This window comes from Notolabrus celidotus, chromosome 10 (genome assembly GCF_009762535.1).
Source record: "Notolabrus celidotus isolate fNotCel1 chromosome 10, fNotCel1.pri, whole genome shotgun sequence".
NCBI lineage: Eukaryota > Metazoa > Chordata > Actinopteri > Labriformes > Labridae > Notolabrus > Notolabrus celidotus.
The window spans coordinates 23,959,992-23,979,054 of record NC_048281.1 but is presented as its reverse complement, the minus strand read 5'-3'; the positions used below and the strand labels follow the sequence as shown (position 1 = coordinate 23,979,054).

The 19,063-nt window shown below is 36.8% G+C and overlaps 1 protein-coding gene across 2 annotated transcripts; it reads left to right on the top strand.

The window, feature by feature from the left end:
* The first annotated feature begins 1,458 nt into the window (after nucleotides 1–1,458).
* On the top strand, nucleotides 1,459–14,268 carry cbsb (cystathionine beta-synthase b). Of its 2 annotated transcripts, XM_034693219.1 has the most exons (16): nucleotides 1,500–1,550; nucleotides 1,679–1,836; nucleotides 6,582–6,902; nucleotides 8,184–8,290; nucleotides 8,412–8,546; nucleotides 8,642–8,721; nucleotides 8,803–9,007; nucleotides 10,124–10,215; nucleotides 10,733–10,852; nucleotides 10,984–11,068; nucleotides 11,211–11,316; nucleotides 12,526–12,603; nucleotides 12,691–12,825; nucleotides 13,142–13,250; nucleotides 13,333–13,417; nucleotides 14,002–14,268. In XM_034693219.1, exons 3-16 carry the CDS (start codon nucleotides 6,589–6,591, stop codon nucleotides 14,127–14,129), a joined length of 1,779 nt encoding a protein of 592 aa, XP_034549110.1. In that variant the 5' UTR covers nucleotides 1,500–1,550; nucleotides 1,679–1,836; nucleotides 6,582–6,588; the 3' UTR covers nucleotides 14,130–14,268. The 2 variants fall into 2 exon arrangements, with proteins under 2 accessions (XP_034549109.1, XP_034549110.1); XM_034693218.1 differs by having other exon boundaries at nucleotides 1,459–1,836.
* Nucleotides 14,269–19,063: the final 4,795 nt, after the last annotated feature.

Here is a 19,063-nt window from a genome sequence, read left to right as displayed (position 1 = left end):
GAGTTGGCTATGACGAACTAGGTATGTGTTTACCATTTAAGTAATCTCTACAGATTTACACTCAAATGTGAGCGACACCTAATGAAACACTGGTGAAGGGAGGTGCCCGCTTGATAACCCCACTGATTTATCCCCAAATATCTCCATGCTCGGGTTTGTGCAGGGCGTTAGTGGGTTTGTGGTGGGTTCTTTAACGGACCAATAGAGCATGAATATCGGGATGAGGGTGAGATACATTTCTCTACTTAACGCTTATCCTTTTCATTAGAGTGAAAGTACATTGTGTTTATATCAAATGAAAAAACAACAGCTGACAACAAGGGTAAATCCACGATTGCTTGAGAAGACAAGCAAGATATTTTCCACATGTTTTTGATAACACACATCCATATATGCCTCGCACACCCAAAAAATACAATTAATTAATAAAAAGATAAAAAGAGCATATTTCAAACAATCACAACATGCAAAGACCCGTGCTGAGCATTGTGATTTTAAAACTAAATTAGAGTCTTGCTTAAAAAACTAAAAAGCTATAATATTTTAGTTTTACTCAAACTAAATCTAAATGTTAAATATAAATATTAAATATAAATCCAAATGCTAAATATAAATCTAAATGTGAAATATAATTCTAAATATTAAATATAAATGCAAATGTTAATTATAAATCTAAATATTAAATATAAATGTAAATATTAAATATAAATCAAAATGTTGTATATGAATTTAAATGTTAAATATAAATCTTAATAATAAATATAAATCTAAATGCTAAATATAGATCTAAATGTTATATGATGCTCTGCGATCCAAGCTCTTATTTTGGTACAAACAGCGCTCAATTCAAATTCACACTGCCGCTTAGCGGAAGTACCAAAATAAAAGCATCATAAAGCGATACAGAGATCCCAATCATAGTCTGTCAGTACTCCTTCAGGTTATAGCCGGACTGCAAAGGGGTTTAGAAAGCTCAGAGACAATACTGACCCAGTCTATGGAACGGACAAGCTAAGTTGCTATTGCTACGTCTATATCGCTTTATGAAGCTTTTATTTTGGTATTTCCGCTAGGCGGCAGTCAGCGTGAATTTGCATATCAGCTAAATATTTAGGATCGCAGAGCAACATCTAACATTTATATTTATATTCAATATTTATATTTATATTCAATATTTAGATTTACATTTAACATTTGTATTTATATTTAACATTTATATTTATATTTAACATTTATATTTATATTTAACATTTATATTTACATTTTGATTTATATTTACCCTTTGGATTTAGCAATGATTTTCACGTAATATATTTTTCACAACAAAATTAATTGTGAAGAAGATCCCACATATTCCTCTAAATGTGATTTAAAAAAAAGGTGGCTTTTAAAAATTCACACTACATTTTTATAACGTTTTGGAGCTAAATGTGGAGAAATGTTGCTGTAAATTTCGGTGTGCACAACCTTACAAACGGTAAACCACATAGACTTGTGGTCTAAACGATTTACAAGACTACAACCCCTCCCCAATCCAACGCTCTTAGATCGTAAGCTTCCAAATATTGCCACTGAACGCTATTGATCATACTCTGTCTTGATCAACAACCTTCGTTATTTAATTCACTCCAGAGTAAAAAGTGTGATAACTTATCCCGTTCTCTTTTACATCCTGGAGGTGGAGTCAAGACAAAGAGATGATGAACACTGATAAGTAAAAGAAGGTCTCATGATTAGATTTTAGTCCTACTGTCCTGGGTGTGTGTGTGCGCTCCTACTGTTCTGCTGTGATCGAGGCTCTGAGCTCAGTTGGTGGTATTGTCGTCTGGTGGTCAAGTGAGTGCACTTTTCTTTCAAATCTGATTTATCACAATTTCTAAAGTGTGTGTTTCATAAAAAGAACCAAAATGATGACTGACCATCCCTAATATGAGCCAGTACTACCAAAGAAGGATTATATTATGGGTTATAAACTCATATTCTGATGATTCCATTTTTTTCAGTTTCTCTGGTCACAACTAGTGGTGCAACGGATCATCGTTGATCCGTGATCCGTACGGATGCCTCTCCACGGTTCGGCACGGACGTGGTCCGCGGATCGGTTGATGAAAAAAAAAAGGTTGCGCGTCAACTCACTCGTCAAGCGCAGTGGTAGTCATGGCAAGTGAAGGAGCAGAGGAACATTATAACCCTCCTGCATCTTGTAAGTCACATGTATGGGAGCATTTTGGTTTCCCTGTGAAATACAGTGAATGCTGAATGTGCTTGAGCCACATGAAATTCCGTCGCGCACCCACTAGACCAGAAGCCGTCAATACGCGGCCCGCGGGCCGCATCAGGCCGCCTATTTGTGACCCCCGAACTGTTATTCCTTCACTCTGTGTTTTGGTCCGGTCACTCCGTGTTTACTGGGATTTTTTTCTCCATGTCAACGATACACAGACAGGCTGTTACTGGGTCACTTAGAGTCCAATGCTGTGAGTGCAATTTTTTACTTTCACTTCCGTTTATGGAGCAGTTCGCATGTTGGCACTTTGCCAGCTGTAGGACCCTAGAATAAAGCGGTGTGTTCACAGTTTGCTGCTCAAAGAAAAGTGGACGGTGAAAATCAGCAAATGAAAGAAGAATGGAGTGAAACTTTTGAAGTTCTTCTGCTCCTTCACTTGCCATGCCATGAAATGCAGTGAATGAGGCAGGACTGGGCCCACAGATAGGGTGCTTTGCACCTGCAGTACATTTTGAGTTGAATGTTGTTTTTATTTAATGGGCAAAGTGTTTTACAAAATAAATAGAGGGACAAAGTTATATTTGTCTTGTCTTCTTTCTTTTTTTTTTTTTTGTTGATCCGAAAAATGATCCGATCCGTGGCTCAAATCCGTGATACGATCCGAACCGTGAGTTTTTTGATCCGTTGCACCCCTAGTCACAACCAAAGAAATACTCACATTCGACACTATTTTTGACGATGAAGTCGCACCTGAGAAATAACTTTGCACAGAGGCTAACACGAGCGTTTCTGGTGAATCCCTCCTATTGAATTTACTCTTTCAAAAGTTATTGATTAATTTTTTGATTTATTCATTTTATTTCAGATTAGGCCTATTGAAAGGTGATCACAACAAAATTTCTGGAAAGCTAGGCCACACAGAATATTTGGCTTATCTTTGAAAAATCTAGCAAAAACAAAAATATGAACATCTGGAGTTTATCACCTTTTTCGTTATACATGTTAAACTTTTATTTTTTCCCTGAGAGCCTACATTAACAAATGTAAAGAAGAGGATTAGGGTCACTGGAAAAAAAAAAAAACAAGGTCACATTTTTTTAAAATTATTATTATTATGGGAAAAAAGTCAGAATTCTGAGTTTGATCCAGAATTCGGACAACTCAGAATTCTGACATTAACCCTCCTGTTATGTTCGTTTAAACAGCAATCATTTTCCTGGGTCAACTTGACCTGGGGCATATTTAATCATCTAAAATTGAACAAAAAAAAAATCCCAACATTCTTTTAATCTCATTATTAACTCCATTACTAACCATTAAAATCAATATTTAGTGCAATGGTGTTCTTTAATTCTCACAGATCATGGTTCAATGAGGATAACTCACTTTTTAAATTTTTTTTTATGAAAAATCATGTTAAACCTTCTTTAACCCATAAGAACCCACACCCATTTCCCCTTTCAGGAAAATTATGTGTGTTACAGAACAGACCAAATGGACCACAAATAACACATTTCTAAACTTTTTTTTTCAATAGCACCCCCTTGTGTCAAAAATCTGAAAAGTGACAAATTTGTCACATTGGGTGTTTACTGTGATTTTTTTTCTTCATTTGAAAATGAATGAGATACAAACTTTTGTTGCTTAATAACCAACATTTGCATTTATTTGCATTTAAACAGAAACAATACCTTTTCAAAAGGTTTAATAACAATTTTGGCGTTCTCAATCCAGATTTTTAGGGCATTAGAGAGCAGCGGCCCCAAATTTTCAGTCCCCATGGGTGGGGCTTGCCCTTCACATACTGTCTTATTGGACTGTGTGAGCCTCTGAATGTGACCATCTGCTCATCAACTGAGTTGTGCTCCTCTGGAGTGACATTCAGGCATTGTTTGCGGAACATATCGAGCCATGGACGGATCTTCCAACACTTATCCCCTGCTTGCCTGTTTGACAAATCAGTGTTGTCGATGAAATGCAGGTGTGCTAGCAGGGTCTGAAAACGGTTGCAAGACATGTAGTCAGCCACCATGGAACATCTTGTGTCATTTTCCCAGTATGCACGATTCCCAGGCATTTGGCAAAGGCCCATACACAGATAGAGGCCAATTAGTATTTCCAGTTCTTTCACAGTAGTGTTAACATTGCTGTGCCTTTCTGATTTTTGTACACTGTACAAGTTTGTTTGTTCCTTCAGTAACTGGAGCATTTCTGCTGTGATGAACTTTCTGAAATACTCCAGAGGAGTATGGAGAGTGTCAGGTAGACTGGCATCTTCTCCTTTGAATGGGCAATCAGGTGTTTCAAAAGATTTCTGCCTCCAGGAAAATGTCTTCTTCTCTTCCTTTTCTTTTCTTTGGACAGTTGTTGCTTGCTGCCTCGGGTTCACGCTTGGTTGCTGTTCATCCAAATCACTTGATTCGCCACTGTCTGAATCACTAGAGCAACTTGACTCTTCAGTCTCAATCTCTTTTTTGTTGGGGGTATAATCAGGGTCATCAGGATCTTCATCTGAGCTATCTTCACATCCCTCAAAATCACTGTCATCTCCAGTGATGATTTTCAGAGCATCCTGAAGACTGTATTGCTTCTTTTTATCCATACTACAATCAAATTTCAATGAAATTGAATTAAAATAGGAAAAACATCTTACTTGTGTGTGTAACTAATCAAAGTTCTCTATAAATGCTGACTTACATTTTTTGGGAAAGGCTTAAAAACTTTTGCATGAAAAGTTTCTCAACATATTTTTATGAACTAATTTAATGAATTTAAAAAGAGATTTTTTGTTCATATTTGTATGAATATTCTTTGGCTTCAACTGTAATGAATACATTGGTTAACAATTATTTAATTTGCTCAAGTAATTTAGCAATATTCTACCATTTTCTTTGATTGTGACAAATATGTCACATGGGATTTTCCATGATAATTTTAGGAATAAAAGCCTGATGTGACATATTTGTCACAGCGATTTTATCTCCTCTTGTTTCATGTAAAGCTTTCCAAAAAATGTATTTAAAACTGGTCTAAGGTATGACAGAACATGTTAATTTAACAAATTCATATTTTTTTGGGGTTGAAACATACCTTTTACACACAAATCAAGCTTTCCAAAATTAGCAAGATCTGACTCATGCATTAGCCTGGTGCACAGTCATATTGGAAGTGAGGTCACTGGCACAACAATGAAGGCAGAGTCACATGACTGCAACAGGAAGTTGGGTAGATGTCACTTAGGGACTTTATGGGAAAAAAATGAAGATTTAAGCATTTTGAAGACCTGCCCACAAGGCTTAAAGGGGCGGAGACACCTGTGTCACGGTGGGTTCTTATGGGTTAATGTACATTGGATATCAATACAGTAGTTTTACATTATTTAGATTTTTGTTCATTTTATTTTACATTTTGAAGTTTTTTTTCATTGTATTAACAATTTCTTTTTAGATTTCTGAACTTTAAAATGGTTCAATTCAACCCGCAACATAACAGGAGGGTTAATCTCAGAATTCTGACTTTAATCTCACAATTCTGTTTTTTTTTCTCATAGTAATAATAATTTTAAAAAATGTTGACCTTAATTTTTTTTTTCTTCAGTTGCTCTAATCCTCTTTCGTACAAATGTAAGTATTCAATAGAAAAAATTGACATTATATGATAAGAAAAGCAAAGGTTTTAATAGTTGAGTGGTCGCCTCAATTCATTTAGCTGCTGCACGTTCATGTTCCAGTTATCTGGCATCTTCACTCTGTCGTGGCTCACTGGGTCACTTGAATTAAACAGAGTCATTGTTAATGTAATTGGATAACCTGTTTTATTGGTTACTTTTACAAAAAGCCTTTTAAGTCTCCTGGTTCAAAACATTTTAAATTTAACAGGTTGTGACTCGGAGTCCCTTTTCAAAAAGTACAACATTGTACTTTTAATTTGGATTGGAGGAAATAATTGGAATTTGTAATACTGTCATAAAAAAATGAAGCTGTTCAGATTGAAGACCAAAAAGATGCACACTACTTAATTGAGGCATGCCCTACTTCACAACAGTTATTGTCAGACAATAGAGCAGCTGTATCTAAGCAGTTCAATGCACCTTAATTGAACTTCTTATATAGTCTATGGCTTTTCTGTTAGTTGAACTATTCAGTAGATTTCAGCCAATCACTATTGTTATCCAACTCTTAGACCCAGGTACTGTTAAGTGCTTTAAAAGGCAGATGACAGTGATCATCCAAAAGCATCTGGGATGTAGAAAAGGAGGACAAAGGAGATAGAAGAAAGCATTACAGATTTTTTACTTGCTCCGTTTTTTATGTGCTTGTGTGATTCTAACATCTCTGCCCTACCTACCCTGTAGGTGAACCATGCATTCCATTTTTGAAAGCTCACGTCAATGCCCACATGCAGCTAACCTTGAAGATACAGACGTCACACAATGTTCAAAGTCATCCAGTGTGAATGGGGATGCTGTAACTGACAGCACTGGTCAAGGGTTGTCTTCAAATGGAGATCAAGACCTGCATAGGGTTCCGGCTGAAAATGGTAAAATCAATGAAAGCGAGCTGGAAAACAGAGACGTTCATCTTGAGAGGAACTGGATTCCTCCTAATTTGCCCAGTAGATGTACATGGAGTCTGGGTACAAGTACTTCAGAATCACCTCATAGCCAGCCACCACGGTAAGTGTAATAACAATTTCACAACCCATCATCAGCTACCATGTGACTGTTATATAGCCTCTAGGAGTGACAGTCAACTTGTTGGTCTTTTGGTGTAGACAGCAGTTAGTGACAAAGGACTTCCAGCATAGACTTCCTTTTCCATGCCTTGACATCATTTACATCCCGACTAGCAACTTAAGATGTGAGAATGAAGTTGTTGCGATGCCTCTGAATGCTAGTGGATGATAATCAGACTAAAAAGTCAGCAAAAACAGAACCACATGCCTGCAGATTGTGCATTTCTGCACAATTTAGACCGCTAGGCTGATGGCGCCCCAGATTATGCATTTCTATTCAGAATCTTTTAATAGGGTAAAACTGTAAAAGACTGTTAAACTCAGTCTTATCTCATGGGATAAGACTGAGACTAAATGCACCTATATAACACTGTTATGTTCAGCTGAAGGTCTCCAATTTACAGGGTCACTTTTAAAACCGTAACACCGGAAGAGACGCATTTGCGGTGGGCTGAGAGAAGACTACTGTTACAAGCTGCTAAATCAAGTGAATTCCAGCTTCTTCTTTTGAAAAGTACACATACATACTAAAAAGATAGAACAGATTAAAGAAAGAGAAATAAAATGAATCATACGTTTGTGATGTTACTGTGGACAGCGGGCAGATTAAACACACTGTGATTAATCTACCAATCAGACATGTTCAGCATTGCAGGCCTTGCCCCCCAAAAGCCCCGGGCTTTTTAAAAAGTACTACCTCCCTAGCAGGGGCTTTTTAGGGGGGAGATTATCTACCCCTGAACTAAATTTAGACCCTAGTTCCAACGGTTGAAACGCACGTAGTTCAGGGGTAAAGTCCCTAGTTCCGGGGTAAAGTTCCTCCGGTCGAAATGCCCCTTTTTATTGCATAATGGGACTGAATCTTTCTTATCTTGATGTTGGGTTTTTGTAAATGATATAAACAAAGAGTAAGGTTCAGACCTGCTCTTTTTGAAAAGCGTCTTCAGATAGCATTTGTTGTGTATTGGCGCTAAAATTGATTGATTTGGGGCACCATTGGCCTAGTGGTTTCAGAGTGTATCCATGTAGAGACTGTAGTCCTTTTCTGTCTTTCTTCAGACATACAAACCAATAAAGGCAAAAATAAGATAAGATAACTTACAAAAAAACTTGATTTAACTCACAAAATAAAATGCTAATTACCAACTTAAGTCATCTGTAAAGGTGACAGATCATAATGTTTGTAGACAGCTGATAGGGATTTGTATTATGTTCATTACAGCACCAAGGCCTCCAGTATCCTCCCAAACATCCTGGGGAAAATTGGACACACACCTCTGGTACGCTTGAACAAAATCCCAAAGGAGTTTGGACTCAAGTGTGAGATTTGTGAGTAAAAATTCCTGCAAGGCTAACACATCAAACAACAAGTTTTGTGACATCATTTTTTAAGCTGGAAATAAAACTACCACACACGCTGGTGACACTGTTTTTTCTCTTTTGTGTTTAGTGGCCAAGTGCGAGTTCTTCAATGCAGGGGGAAGTGTGAAAGACAGGATTGGCCTGCGGATGGTGGAAGATGCTGAGAGAGCCGGGATCCTCAAACCGGGGGACACAATCATTGAGCCAACTTCTGGCAATACAGGTGCACTGCAGGCTAATACACAGTTTGCATAGGTTAAAAAAGATGAAGTGGAGCATGACAAATAGCACAAATCCTTTTCCTTTCTTTGCTTTCAGGTATCGGTATTGCCCTTACAGCAGCAGTGAAAGGCTACAGATGTATCATAACCATGCCGGAGAAGATGAGCATGGAGAAGGTGTGCATCTCTTTCTACAATCTCATCTACTAATAAGAACTATCAGGAATTCATCTGATTAAATCTGATCTTTTGTTTTAGGTGAATGTGATGAGAGCTTTGGGGGCCGAGGTGGTGCGCACACCTAATTCTGCAGCTTTTGACTCACTGGAATCTCACGTGGGCGTAGCTTGGCGTCTTCACCATGAGATCCCCAACTCACACATCCTCGATCAGTATCGCAATGCCGGCAACCCCCTGGCTCACTATGATACCACAGCCGAGGAGATACTGGAGCAATGTGACGGTATGTGCCTTGGATTGGTATACTATGTAGTCTGCACAGAATATTATTGGTCAGTGGTACATTTCCTTTTGGAGTTAAATTACTGTAAATTACTAACAATGAAGCAACTGACACAAAAAAGAGCAGTAGTTTATATTTCTTGTATTAAAAAAAATCAATTGATTATCTCCTTACTTCATTTAAGTCAGCAGCGAAAAAATGATGAAGAAAGTGAAATTTTAATTTCTGACACAAAAATAGTAAAAATGTCACACTTCTAATGTAAAAAAACCCTGAAAAAATTACATTTTTGAGTAAAAAGTACAAATAGGACAGACCTGAAAAAAGTGAACATTTTGCATCTCACGCTAAAAACATGAAAATCAACATTTTTTCTTCAAAAGTGAAAAAGCATGAAAAAGTGAAAATGTTTTTTCTGAAGCGTGAAAACATTAAAAAGTGAAAGATGTTCTTCCATAGTGAAAAAAGTTTAAAAAAATGAAAATTTTGCATCCAAATCGATGTAACATGAAAAATTGAAAATTTCACTTCTGACGTGAAAAAACATGAAAAAGTCGAAAAATTCATTTCTGAATCAATTTTACATAAAAAAAGTGAAAATTTCACTTCTTATGTGAAACAACTTGAAAAAAGGAAAATTTTAATTCTGCATTAAAAAATGACTTTTCTTCTTCTGAAGCTTTCAAGTTAAATTGTTTGCTTCTGAAGCTAAAAAACATGAAAAAAGTGAATTTTTTCTTCTTTTTAAAGAAACGTGAAAATGTGAAATATTCACATCTGACACAAAAAAAACATGAAAAAGTAACAATATCACTTCTAACGCCAAAAAACATGAAAAAGAGAAAATTTCACTTCTGCCAAAAAAACATGCAAAGGTAAAAAATGATTTCTGAGGCAAAATTACATGAAAAAGTTAAAATTTTGCTTCTGAAGCAGAAAAAACATAAAAAGTTAAAATGTCACTTCTGATGCCAAAAAACATGAAAATGTGAAATTTCGCTTCTATTGTAATGATTGTTGTGGCAAACAAGCATTGATATCAATGTTACTTACTATTTTACCACGATGAATCTCTGCTTTTTTGTATTAAAATAGAAACTGTGTTTTTCCACTCAGGTAAACTGGACATGTTTGTGGCTGGAGCTGGAACAGGTGGTACACTTACTGGGGTTGCTCGGAAGTTGAAAGAGAAGTGCCCCAATATAAAGGCCAGACATTCAACCCATAGTGACTGATGTGTTTTTGTTTTGTGAGATCTTGTTGGAGAAATTCTGTCTTCCTATGTTTTAAGAAGAGAGATGCCCTGATTGTGAAAATACATTTAAATGTTCCTCCTCATAATTCTTTGTGTCAGATTTTTACATAAGCTGTGAGATTTGATGCATTCATATTTTTGATAATAGTCCCTCCACTTGAAATGTCACTTGAACGTGTTTCATGTCCCTGACCTTCTAGACAACTCCATCACTGCTGACATTTGTTTTCACGTTTCACTATAACATTTGGCAGGGTTGATATCGGCGGATACTGATGATCAGCCGATACATTAGTACATCCCCCGTTTCAAGGCATTTCTCTGTCGCCCAGGAAAGACCTTTTTTGACTCCATTTGTTCGAGCTGCCGTTTTAAACATATGCTGAGATAAGATAAGATAAGATAAGATAAGATATTCCTTTATTCTTATCTTATCTTGCTGTACTTTTTTCCAACTTTCTCTTAACTAGATTGTTGCTGTGGACCCGGAGGGCTCCATTCTGGGTGACTCAAAAGAGAAGGAAAAGAAGCTTTCTTTTGAAGTGGAGGGCATTGGATATGACTTTGTCCCCACAGTGCTCGACAGATCTGTGAGTGTTTTTGTGCACATACTTGAACCTCCAAGTTTAGTGTTGTAGTGTGTTATATAAACAGAACAATATTCATGTTTTGTTATCACAGTAATCATGTGTTTAAAACTGCTATGTTGTCCCCTCTATAGCTGGTGGATTTGTGGTATAAAATTTCTGATGTGGAGACTTTCACAATGGCTCGTAAGCTCATCAGAGAGGAGGGTCTTCTCTGCGGTAAGTTCACTAACAAAGTGATATCAGTTAGATCATCTTAGCACTTTGAAAACATCCTGCAGCTGTATCAAGAGGCTTACAGCTCCATCTTTTATCAGTTCCTTCTTATCATGTATTTGATAATTGTCTTGTTCTACTGCAGGTGGCAGCTCGGGCTCAGCCATATCAGCAGCTGTAAAAGTGGCTCAGCAACTTGAGGAGGGACAGCGCTGTGTTGTCATCCTGGCTGACTCGGTCCGCAACTACATGTAAGAGACACGCTTACACACTGTTACATCCAAGGGATAAGGGATCAGTTAGGTTACTACTTACCTACTTTACCTACTGAACTATCAGCTTGCTTGATCGTGGAGCTCTGTGAGCTGATCATGAGGGAGGGGGGAACAGAGACTTGCAGGACACTTTGTCATCATGTTTTCTTGACATAATTCTTCAACAGACTAATAATAATTATAACAATAATAATAATCTTTATTTATAAATCACTTTTGAAAACAGGGTTACAAAGTGCTTGAACCCTCCTGTTATGTTATGGGTCAAATTTACCCTTTTTCAAGTCTATTTTAGGTAATATATGCCTTCCAAACCAGCTAAATGCAACCTAAAAATCTGGGCAGCATGTGACAGAAGAGGAGTCGTGTTAATTTATCAACATCACTTCATAATAAAACATTAATAATAAAAATGTAAAATAAAAAAAACAAAAATCTATGTCATGTAAAACTATTGTATGTATATTTAGGTCTTTCCAATGTACATTAAAAAAAGTTTTAACATTAATTTTAATGAAAAATGAGTGAGTTATCCTCATTGAACCATGATCTGTGAGAATTAAAGAACACCAATGGACTAAATCTTGATTTTAATGGTTAGTAATGGAGTTAAAAATTAATGTCTATGGGATTTTTTGGGGTTCTAACAATTAATAATAATTGACAAATTGACCTAGGAACATTATTGCTGTTCCAGAGAAACGAACCTAACAGGAAGACAAATTACAGGAAATGAAATAATGTTGGAAGAATAAAAACAAAAAAGATAAGAGATTAAAACAATCAAAAAGTCAGAAATATAAAATACATAAAATGTAGAAAATTCTAAAATAAAATTCTAAAAATAAGTAAGACTAAATAACTTAGCATAAAATATTTTTGATGTTTAATTATGCATGCCTATCACTTTGAATTATGTTTTCATATTAATTTTATTCTCCTTATACCAATCTGCATATCTTCGGGGCTGTAGCTGAAATATTACGTCTTAAGCTGTCATACACGGCACAAGAATATATCAAACAAAAATAAAACAAATCAGAACTACACACCATATGTGAGAGAATTAGATGTTCTTCAAACATTTCCCCTGCATGCAGCATTAACTGACATCACAAAAGCTGACATTATTTACCTGCTTGTCTGATAAAAAAAAAACCCTCTCTTTTACTCTGTTGCCTTCAGGTCAAAGTTCCTGAGTGATGATTGGATGTGTGAGAAAGGCTTCTACAGTCTGGAGGCCCCAGTAGATCCCAAACCATGGTGAGATAGTCACCATGAGGGTATGACGCTCCAACTAATCCATAGCTCAGTAAAGTGCTCAGGAAGTGACTTGTTTGTGTTTCTTAGGTGGTGGAACATGACTGTCCAGTGTCTACACCTGTCTGCCCCCATCACCTTGTCACCAGATGTGTCCTGCCAGAGCGCCATTGAGATTCTAAAAGAGAAAGGATTCGATCAGGCCCCGGTCATCGATGAATCAGGGTAAAAATCTGCAAGATTTAATCATTATTACTCCCTTTCCAGCATCAAACTGATCTGCTGTCTGAAATGTGTTTGTGATTTGATTTCACTCTCACTCTCCAGAACTTTTTGTTCATTTTATAAAAATTCCAAGTGCAAAATGAAGCTAAATAAACAAACTTCAGGTGTTCATTTTGCCTCATGATTTTTTTTCAAAGCATGCCTCAAGCATACAAACCAAAAAATCAAAACAGCTTTAAAGATTTGTGTTCATAACTTTTAGTCATAGATAAAAATGTATTTTAAAGTGTGAATGTGTGTTTGTGGTTATCAACAGTCAGATCCTTGGGATGGTTACTCTACAAACCATTCTGTCCTCTGTGTCTGCGGGCAAGACTGATCCCTCAGACGCTGCCCGAAAGGTGCTCTGCAAGAATTATAAACAGGTAAGTCAGTGTATGGAGAAGTATGCACATCAAAGATTTCAAAATTCATGCTCATCAAATCTTCATACATCTTTGCCCACAGCTGCACCTGACTGACAACCTGGGGAAGCTGTCCTGTATTCTTAAAACAGAAAACTTTGCACTGGTGCTGCATGATCAACTCCAGTGTAAGACACATTTATCTGGCATTTTCTGTAATTGATTGTATGTAGTGCATGGGTAGTTAAACATGCTTCTCCCCTGTCTCTGTGAATTATTAACATGACATTGCTTGGGTTTTGCACAGAATAAAGCATTAAGTCAGAACTGCTTTATTAGTGCTCAGATGTCTCAGATATAACTTCATTTGATAGTTTCAGGTTTGCAAATTAGAGTTGGATCAATCTCAAAATTGTTTCATTTGCTCAAAGCTCCCATGATTTTCAAAAAATGTCACATTTATCTCTCCCTGAAGTCTCTGAATAATCTTCAGTTCAGCATCCTGCCTGACGCTACAGATTTCAGGGACTGTCTTTGTGAGCAAAATAATTGTGTTTACACTAAATTCTAAAGACTTAGGGAGACCAAACTTAACCCACATTTAGTTTAAATATCCAACTGTATGCATTAAACTATGGGAGTGTGAAAATGATGGAACACCATATTATCCTATTTTTGAAGCAAAATAAGAACATGCCTAAATCTTGAACTTAAAGGGATAGACTTATTTCCACTCTGTCCAACTTATCACTGGTCTTCCATCTCTCTCAAGACACTGCTGATGGGTCAGCTTGCCTGAGGCCGATGGTGCTTGGTGTTGTAACAGCAATTGACCTTCTCAACTTCATCACCACAGATGAGAGGCAGAAGAGTTCCTCTTCATATCAATGCTCTGCGTAAGACGACACAGTATATCTGTCAATAAAGGCTTTTTACTCTTTGCTCACCGGAGGGAGCTCTTGAGTACATGAATAAGTCAGAGATGTGTAATTTGCATAAGTAATTGGATTTTTCAAATAAAGAAAATATCCTAATATTCACTTGTATATATATATATATATATATATATATATATATATATATATATATATATATATTTTTTTTTTTTTATTGATTTAAAAGAAAACTACTGTCTGGTGTTTTAAAGTCAGATTAAGGCTTATTTCGTTTTTGCTATCAAGTACCAGGGAGTTAAAGCTCTCCACCTGGTGGCTAAAATCTCAAACCCTGTGCTTCAAATGACCGGAATATTTGGACAGAAATTGAGTTGCAGGATAAGCCTTGGCTTCAGTCTACACCTTTTTTGGTCAGCATGTGATTGGCTAAAATATATGTGGATGTGTATGCATGTTTATATGTATGCATGAATGTACTTGTGTATGTATGCATATGTAAGTGTACGTATGCATGTACATATCGATATGTGTGTCTATGTATATGCTAGACTCTATATATATTGCCTTGATGAATCCCTCAGTGATTGTTTTGTTTTTTGCTTTTATTTGTAATTTTCACATGGCTCCTATGTTGTGGAGGGGCGTGTTGGTTGTTGATGCAGACAAAAATAAACCTAATCAATGTCAAAGCTCCATTACAGACATTCTCAGGAGACAATACATATATTTAAAACAAATAAAAGCTTGATGCTAGATATTTCAATGCTTGGAAAAATATCACAAATGCCTGAAATATTGCTTTTCTAAGATAAAAAATAAAATCCAGCCCACTTGTGCCTTGACTTCAGTCCCCATGTAACATTTCCATGGTTAGTGTCACAGTTGACCAGAGGGGGGCAGTGTGAATACACACAGTCACCCAGGCAGTGCATGAAAGTGAGTGTGAGTAACAGTTTGACCATTAACAGCATATTTCTCGATTTAAACATACTGTTATTACATTGAATTTTGTGAGAAAACTGAGTCATTTGTTGCCAAGTCAGATCAGTTTTTATTTATAACATCAGGAATGTGTTTAACAAATCTTCCCAATACACTGTACATCACCTTTAACCCCCTTATGCAAAGATAAACATTTAATACGTTCACAATTTCCTTGGTTTTATTTCACAAAACATTTAATAAATATTCTTTATAAAATTCTCCCATTGTGTAGATTCTTGAAGTTATAATATGACTCTTAGCATACCTTGTTCAACTTCAAATGAATGATACTGAAAATTGTCCAGGATATCTATAACTTGGCTTTTTTATACTATATTTTTTAGGTCTTCTTATGAAAGTGTTGGTATTTTTTCCTTCATTGTTTTTATGACTGTTGTTTTCACACTATGCTAGAAAAAGTAAATTACAAGCAATATTCACACACTTGGTTTATAAAGTTGAAACTGCTAGAGCATGTGTTGGACTATTACATCCAAACGCCTTTGTGAGCTAATGCTATCCATCTTTAGATTTGAAATTTAAGATCTGCAACTGACATAACTTGGACATATTCCCATTTTCAAATTCAAAAACAATTACTACATTTGTTTAACATGTATATATGAGATGAATAAAAGATGTAGAAAATAACACAACTGTGGACTTTAAAGTTGTCTCCAAGTCTTTGAACTTTCTCTCTCTGGGTGAAAGAGACTGGTTCAAAGTTGTTGTTTTTTTCCAAAGTTTCTTTATTGTTTTTTTTATGCACAGACAGACAAACAATAGGTTTTTTGACATGTAATAGTTGGAACAGAGTTCTGTGGATGATGTTACAAAACACAATAACAAAAACACCCATAAGATCCCACCCGCCCCATAACATTGAACACTTTGCACACATCTCACATCCATACCGACATTAACAAGGGGTAAACAGACAAAACAATTACAAAAAATAGCGTTTAAATACATTAGGGAGAGCAAGATCACACAGCAAGTTGATTATTACTTAAAAAGAGGCTAGTATAATGTGGAAGTCACTCCAATCTTCAGAGGCAGAGGTAGAGTGCAAAGACATACAAGTGACACAGATTAATTATGTTTTTCAATAAATGGAAAAATAAAGATTAAAAAAAAGAAATAATAATAATAATTTAAAAAAAGGGGGGGGAGAAGAGTACATAAATAAAGTGGTGCTTAAATAGACAGGGAGTCAATATAATCTAAGAAGGGTTGCCATTGCTGGTAAAATGTATTTAGAGAACCTTTCAGGGAGTACCTAATCTTTTCTATTGAAATGCAACGCTGTATCTCCTGGATCCATGAATTATGAGTAGGGGAGAGGAGTAGGTCCACTTAAGGAGAATAAGCCTACAAGCAAGTAAGGTAGAGAACGCAATGATTTTTTGGATGGATTTAGGTGTATTTGGTGAGGTAAAGATTCCAAAGAGGGCAGCAGGGGGCTCAAGGTCCACAGTACGGCCTGAGACTTTGCTAAGAGTATCAAATATTTCAGTCCCGGTTCAAAGTTTTGAAGACAACTTGAGTCTACGTTTCATATCTGCAGACCTGACATCATGAACATAAAGGAAAGAGTGAGACACAAATAAGCTCTTATCTCTTTGACTAATGTACTTTTAGAAGCCTCTAGGTAGCCTCTAGTTAGCCTCAACTCATGGAAATGTTGAACGTATTATCCCACATTTAGAATGTTATCTTTTATTTTTCAAGCTTTGGGACAAATATCAAAACCAAGCAGGAAGCTGCTGCTTTGATTGTCATCATCATATGAATGAGGATGTTTGGGCCAAAATACTTTTTCATTGAAGTGAGTCACATTTCTGATGCTTTGGAAACTTGTGGTGTTTTCTATTTAAAATCCTGAAACAAGATATTACTCATCGCTTGATTAAGAATAGTTGGAGTATTACGCAAGTGTATTGGAGTGAGCCAGGCATTTGACTGTGCAGTAACATTTAAGATTGTTAATGTCAAGGCAAACTAAAGTGTTTCTGATTCTGATGCTTAAGGTGTTTGAAACTATTCTTCAGTTTTCTCATTTTTTGGTCAAAGTCTGTGATTTTTATTTTTGGCATAGTTTTATGAACCTGAAGAGGTAAGAATGTCCAGAATTTAACAACAAAAGACAAAAGACAAAAATCAGTCATGGACAAGATAAAACTTTATTTAAATTCAACAGCACAACAAAAGTTAGAACACGGGCACTTAAAGATGCAGTGTAGAAGAGACTTGGTAGACTTGGTATGCTTGAACTAGTGTATAAATACCTGAATATATAAACTGTCGGTTCCCATTCCAGGGAGGTAGCCATCTTGCACCACCATGTTTCTACCATAGCACAAAACAGACAAACTATACACCAAGCACATTTTTTTATTTAGCTTAAAATGCACTGGTTATAAAGGAAGAATTAAAGCTGCAAGCAGCGATGAACGGACCCTCGCACACCTGCAGCCACTGCCTCATTTGAGCCACCGCCTGATGATTTGGGGAGATCTTGTGCATTTTAAAGCCCCCAAAAATGCATTTCCTGTTTATGGCAAGGTATGTGCATTTGATGCATCGCCTGAATGTCAGCCACGCCCAACATTTTTAGATTTCACGTAATTTTTCTGATAACTTTGGATCGTCAACGTGTTTACTACAAAATGTGTGTGGTTTGGACTTGATCAGAGAAAAGGCCAAGGGCAAGTTCTCTTAAATGCGTACCCTGCGAATCGACAAAATCAGACAATCAACTCAAATTTCTGCGCTTCCTGTTGGGATTTCACCATGACGCCCGCAGACTTTTTTGTAGGTCTGGGGATGGTAGATTTGCAAAAAAAATGTCATGCATGTAGGTGTAAGTAGCATGAGGGGCTGGCCTTTTAAGTCATTAGGGGGCACTATGGAGCAGGTATTGGCACAAATGCTATGAATCCATAAATTTTACGCCATGACTGAATTGTGGTCAAAGTTTGGTGAGTTTTGGAACACGTTGAGACATGCAAATTTACAATAGGGCCTTGCCGCCACTGCGTGTCACTGCTCGGGCCCTAACAAGATGAGAGCAGTTCTTGTCATGTAGACCAAGAAGACTTTGTATTTATACACTATACCTTTAACACCTTTGTATTCATTATCTAGCATTTTGTCTCAGTGTTACTCAGAATACATCCTCACTCACATTCACATGAATCATGAACATTTCAAATAAACACAAAGTACTTGTTCTCTAATGATGATAATAAGTAGTCAGAGAAGAAACCCATCCAATTACACCCTCACTGCAATATTTATGCTCTACTGATAAGTTACATAACCCACCACATGGCCCACGACCAAAGTATGAAAACAGATACAGACAGATGGGCATTAAAATCCAGTACATCACCAGGTTTATCAAGAGGGCACCTCCCTTCACCAGTGTTTCCTCATGTCATTCCCACAACACCTCAACAGTCAGCCTTGGTTTTCCAGAATCACCCCCATGCCAGCTTTCTCTCCCACCACATCCACACAGCGACAAAAAAAAGAGGAAAAACTGAGAAAGTAGTCTGTAGAGAAATGTTAGAAAGAAGAAAAGGAAGGGTGAGAAGCCTGTTAGGGCAAGGACTCAATATTGCCACGGTAGGCTGCACACTCCCTTTCCCACTCTTCCCCAATTTTAATGAGGAAGGAGAGAAGAGAAAACAGAGTCTGTGGAGAGATGTTGGGAAGAAGACAAGGAAGGCAAGGCCAGGGTTAGCAGCCTGTTTTAGCTAGAGCTCACCCCTCCTGGATAAGGGTGTACACTCTACCTCCTCCCCAAGTGTAATGTTATAAAAGCATAACCCAGGGTTATGCACACCTGTGTACTGCACAATCACTGCATTATCCCTTTTATACCTCATCTGTTCATCCAAAAGAGGCTCAAGGAGAAATGGTAACGCAAAAAATATAAATGTTTGCTTT

What these genes read in the sequence shown, in the direction of transcription:
- cbsb (XM_034693218.1), top strand. Translation starts at nt 6,589, where the DNA reads ATGCATTCCATTTTTGAAAGCTCACGTCAATGCCCACATGCAGCTAAC. An exon ending in AGAAGTGCCCCAATATAAAG is followed by an intron (nt 10,216 to 10,732) that starts GCCAGACATTCA and finishes TCTCTTAACTAG; the next exon opens with ATTGTTGCTGTGGACCCGGA. An exon ending in TCTGCAAGAATTATAAACAG is followed by an intron (nt 13,251 to 13,332) that starts GTAAGTCAGTGT and finishes CTTTGCCCACAG; the next exon opens with CTGCACCTGACTGACAACCT.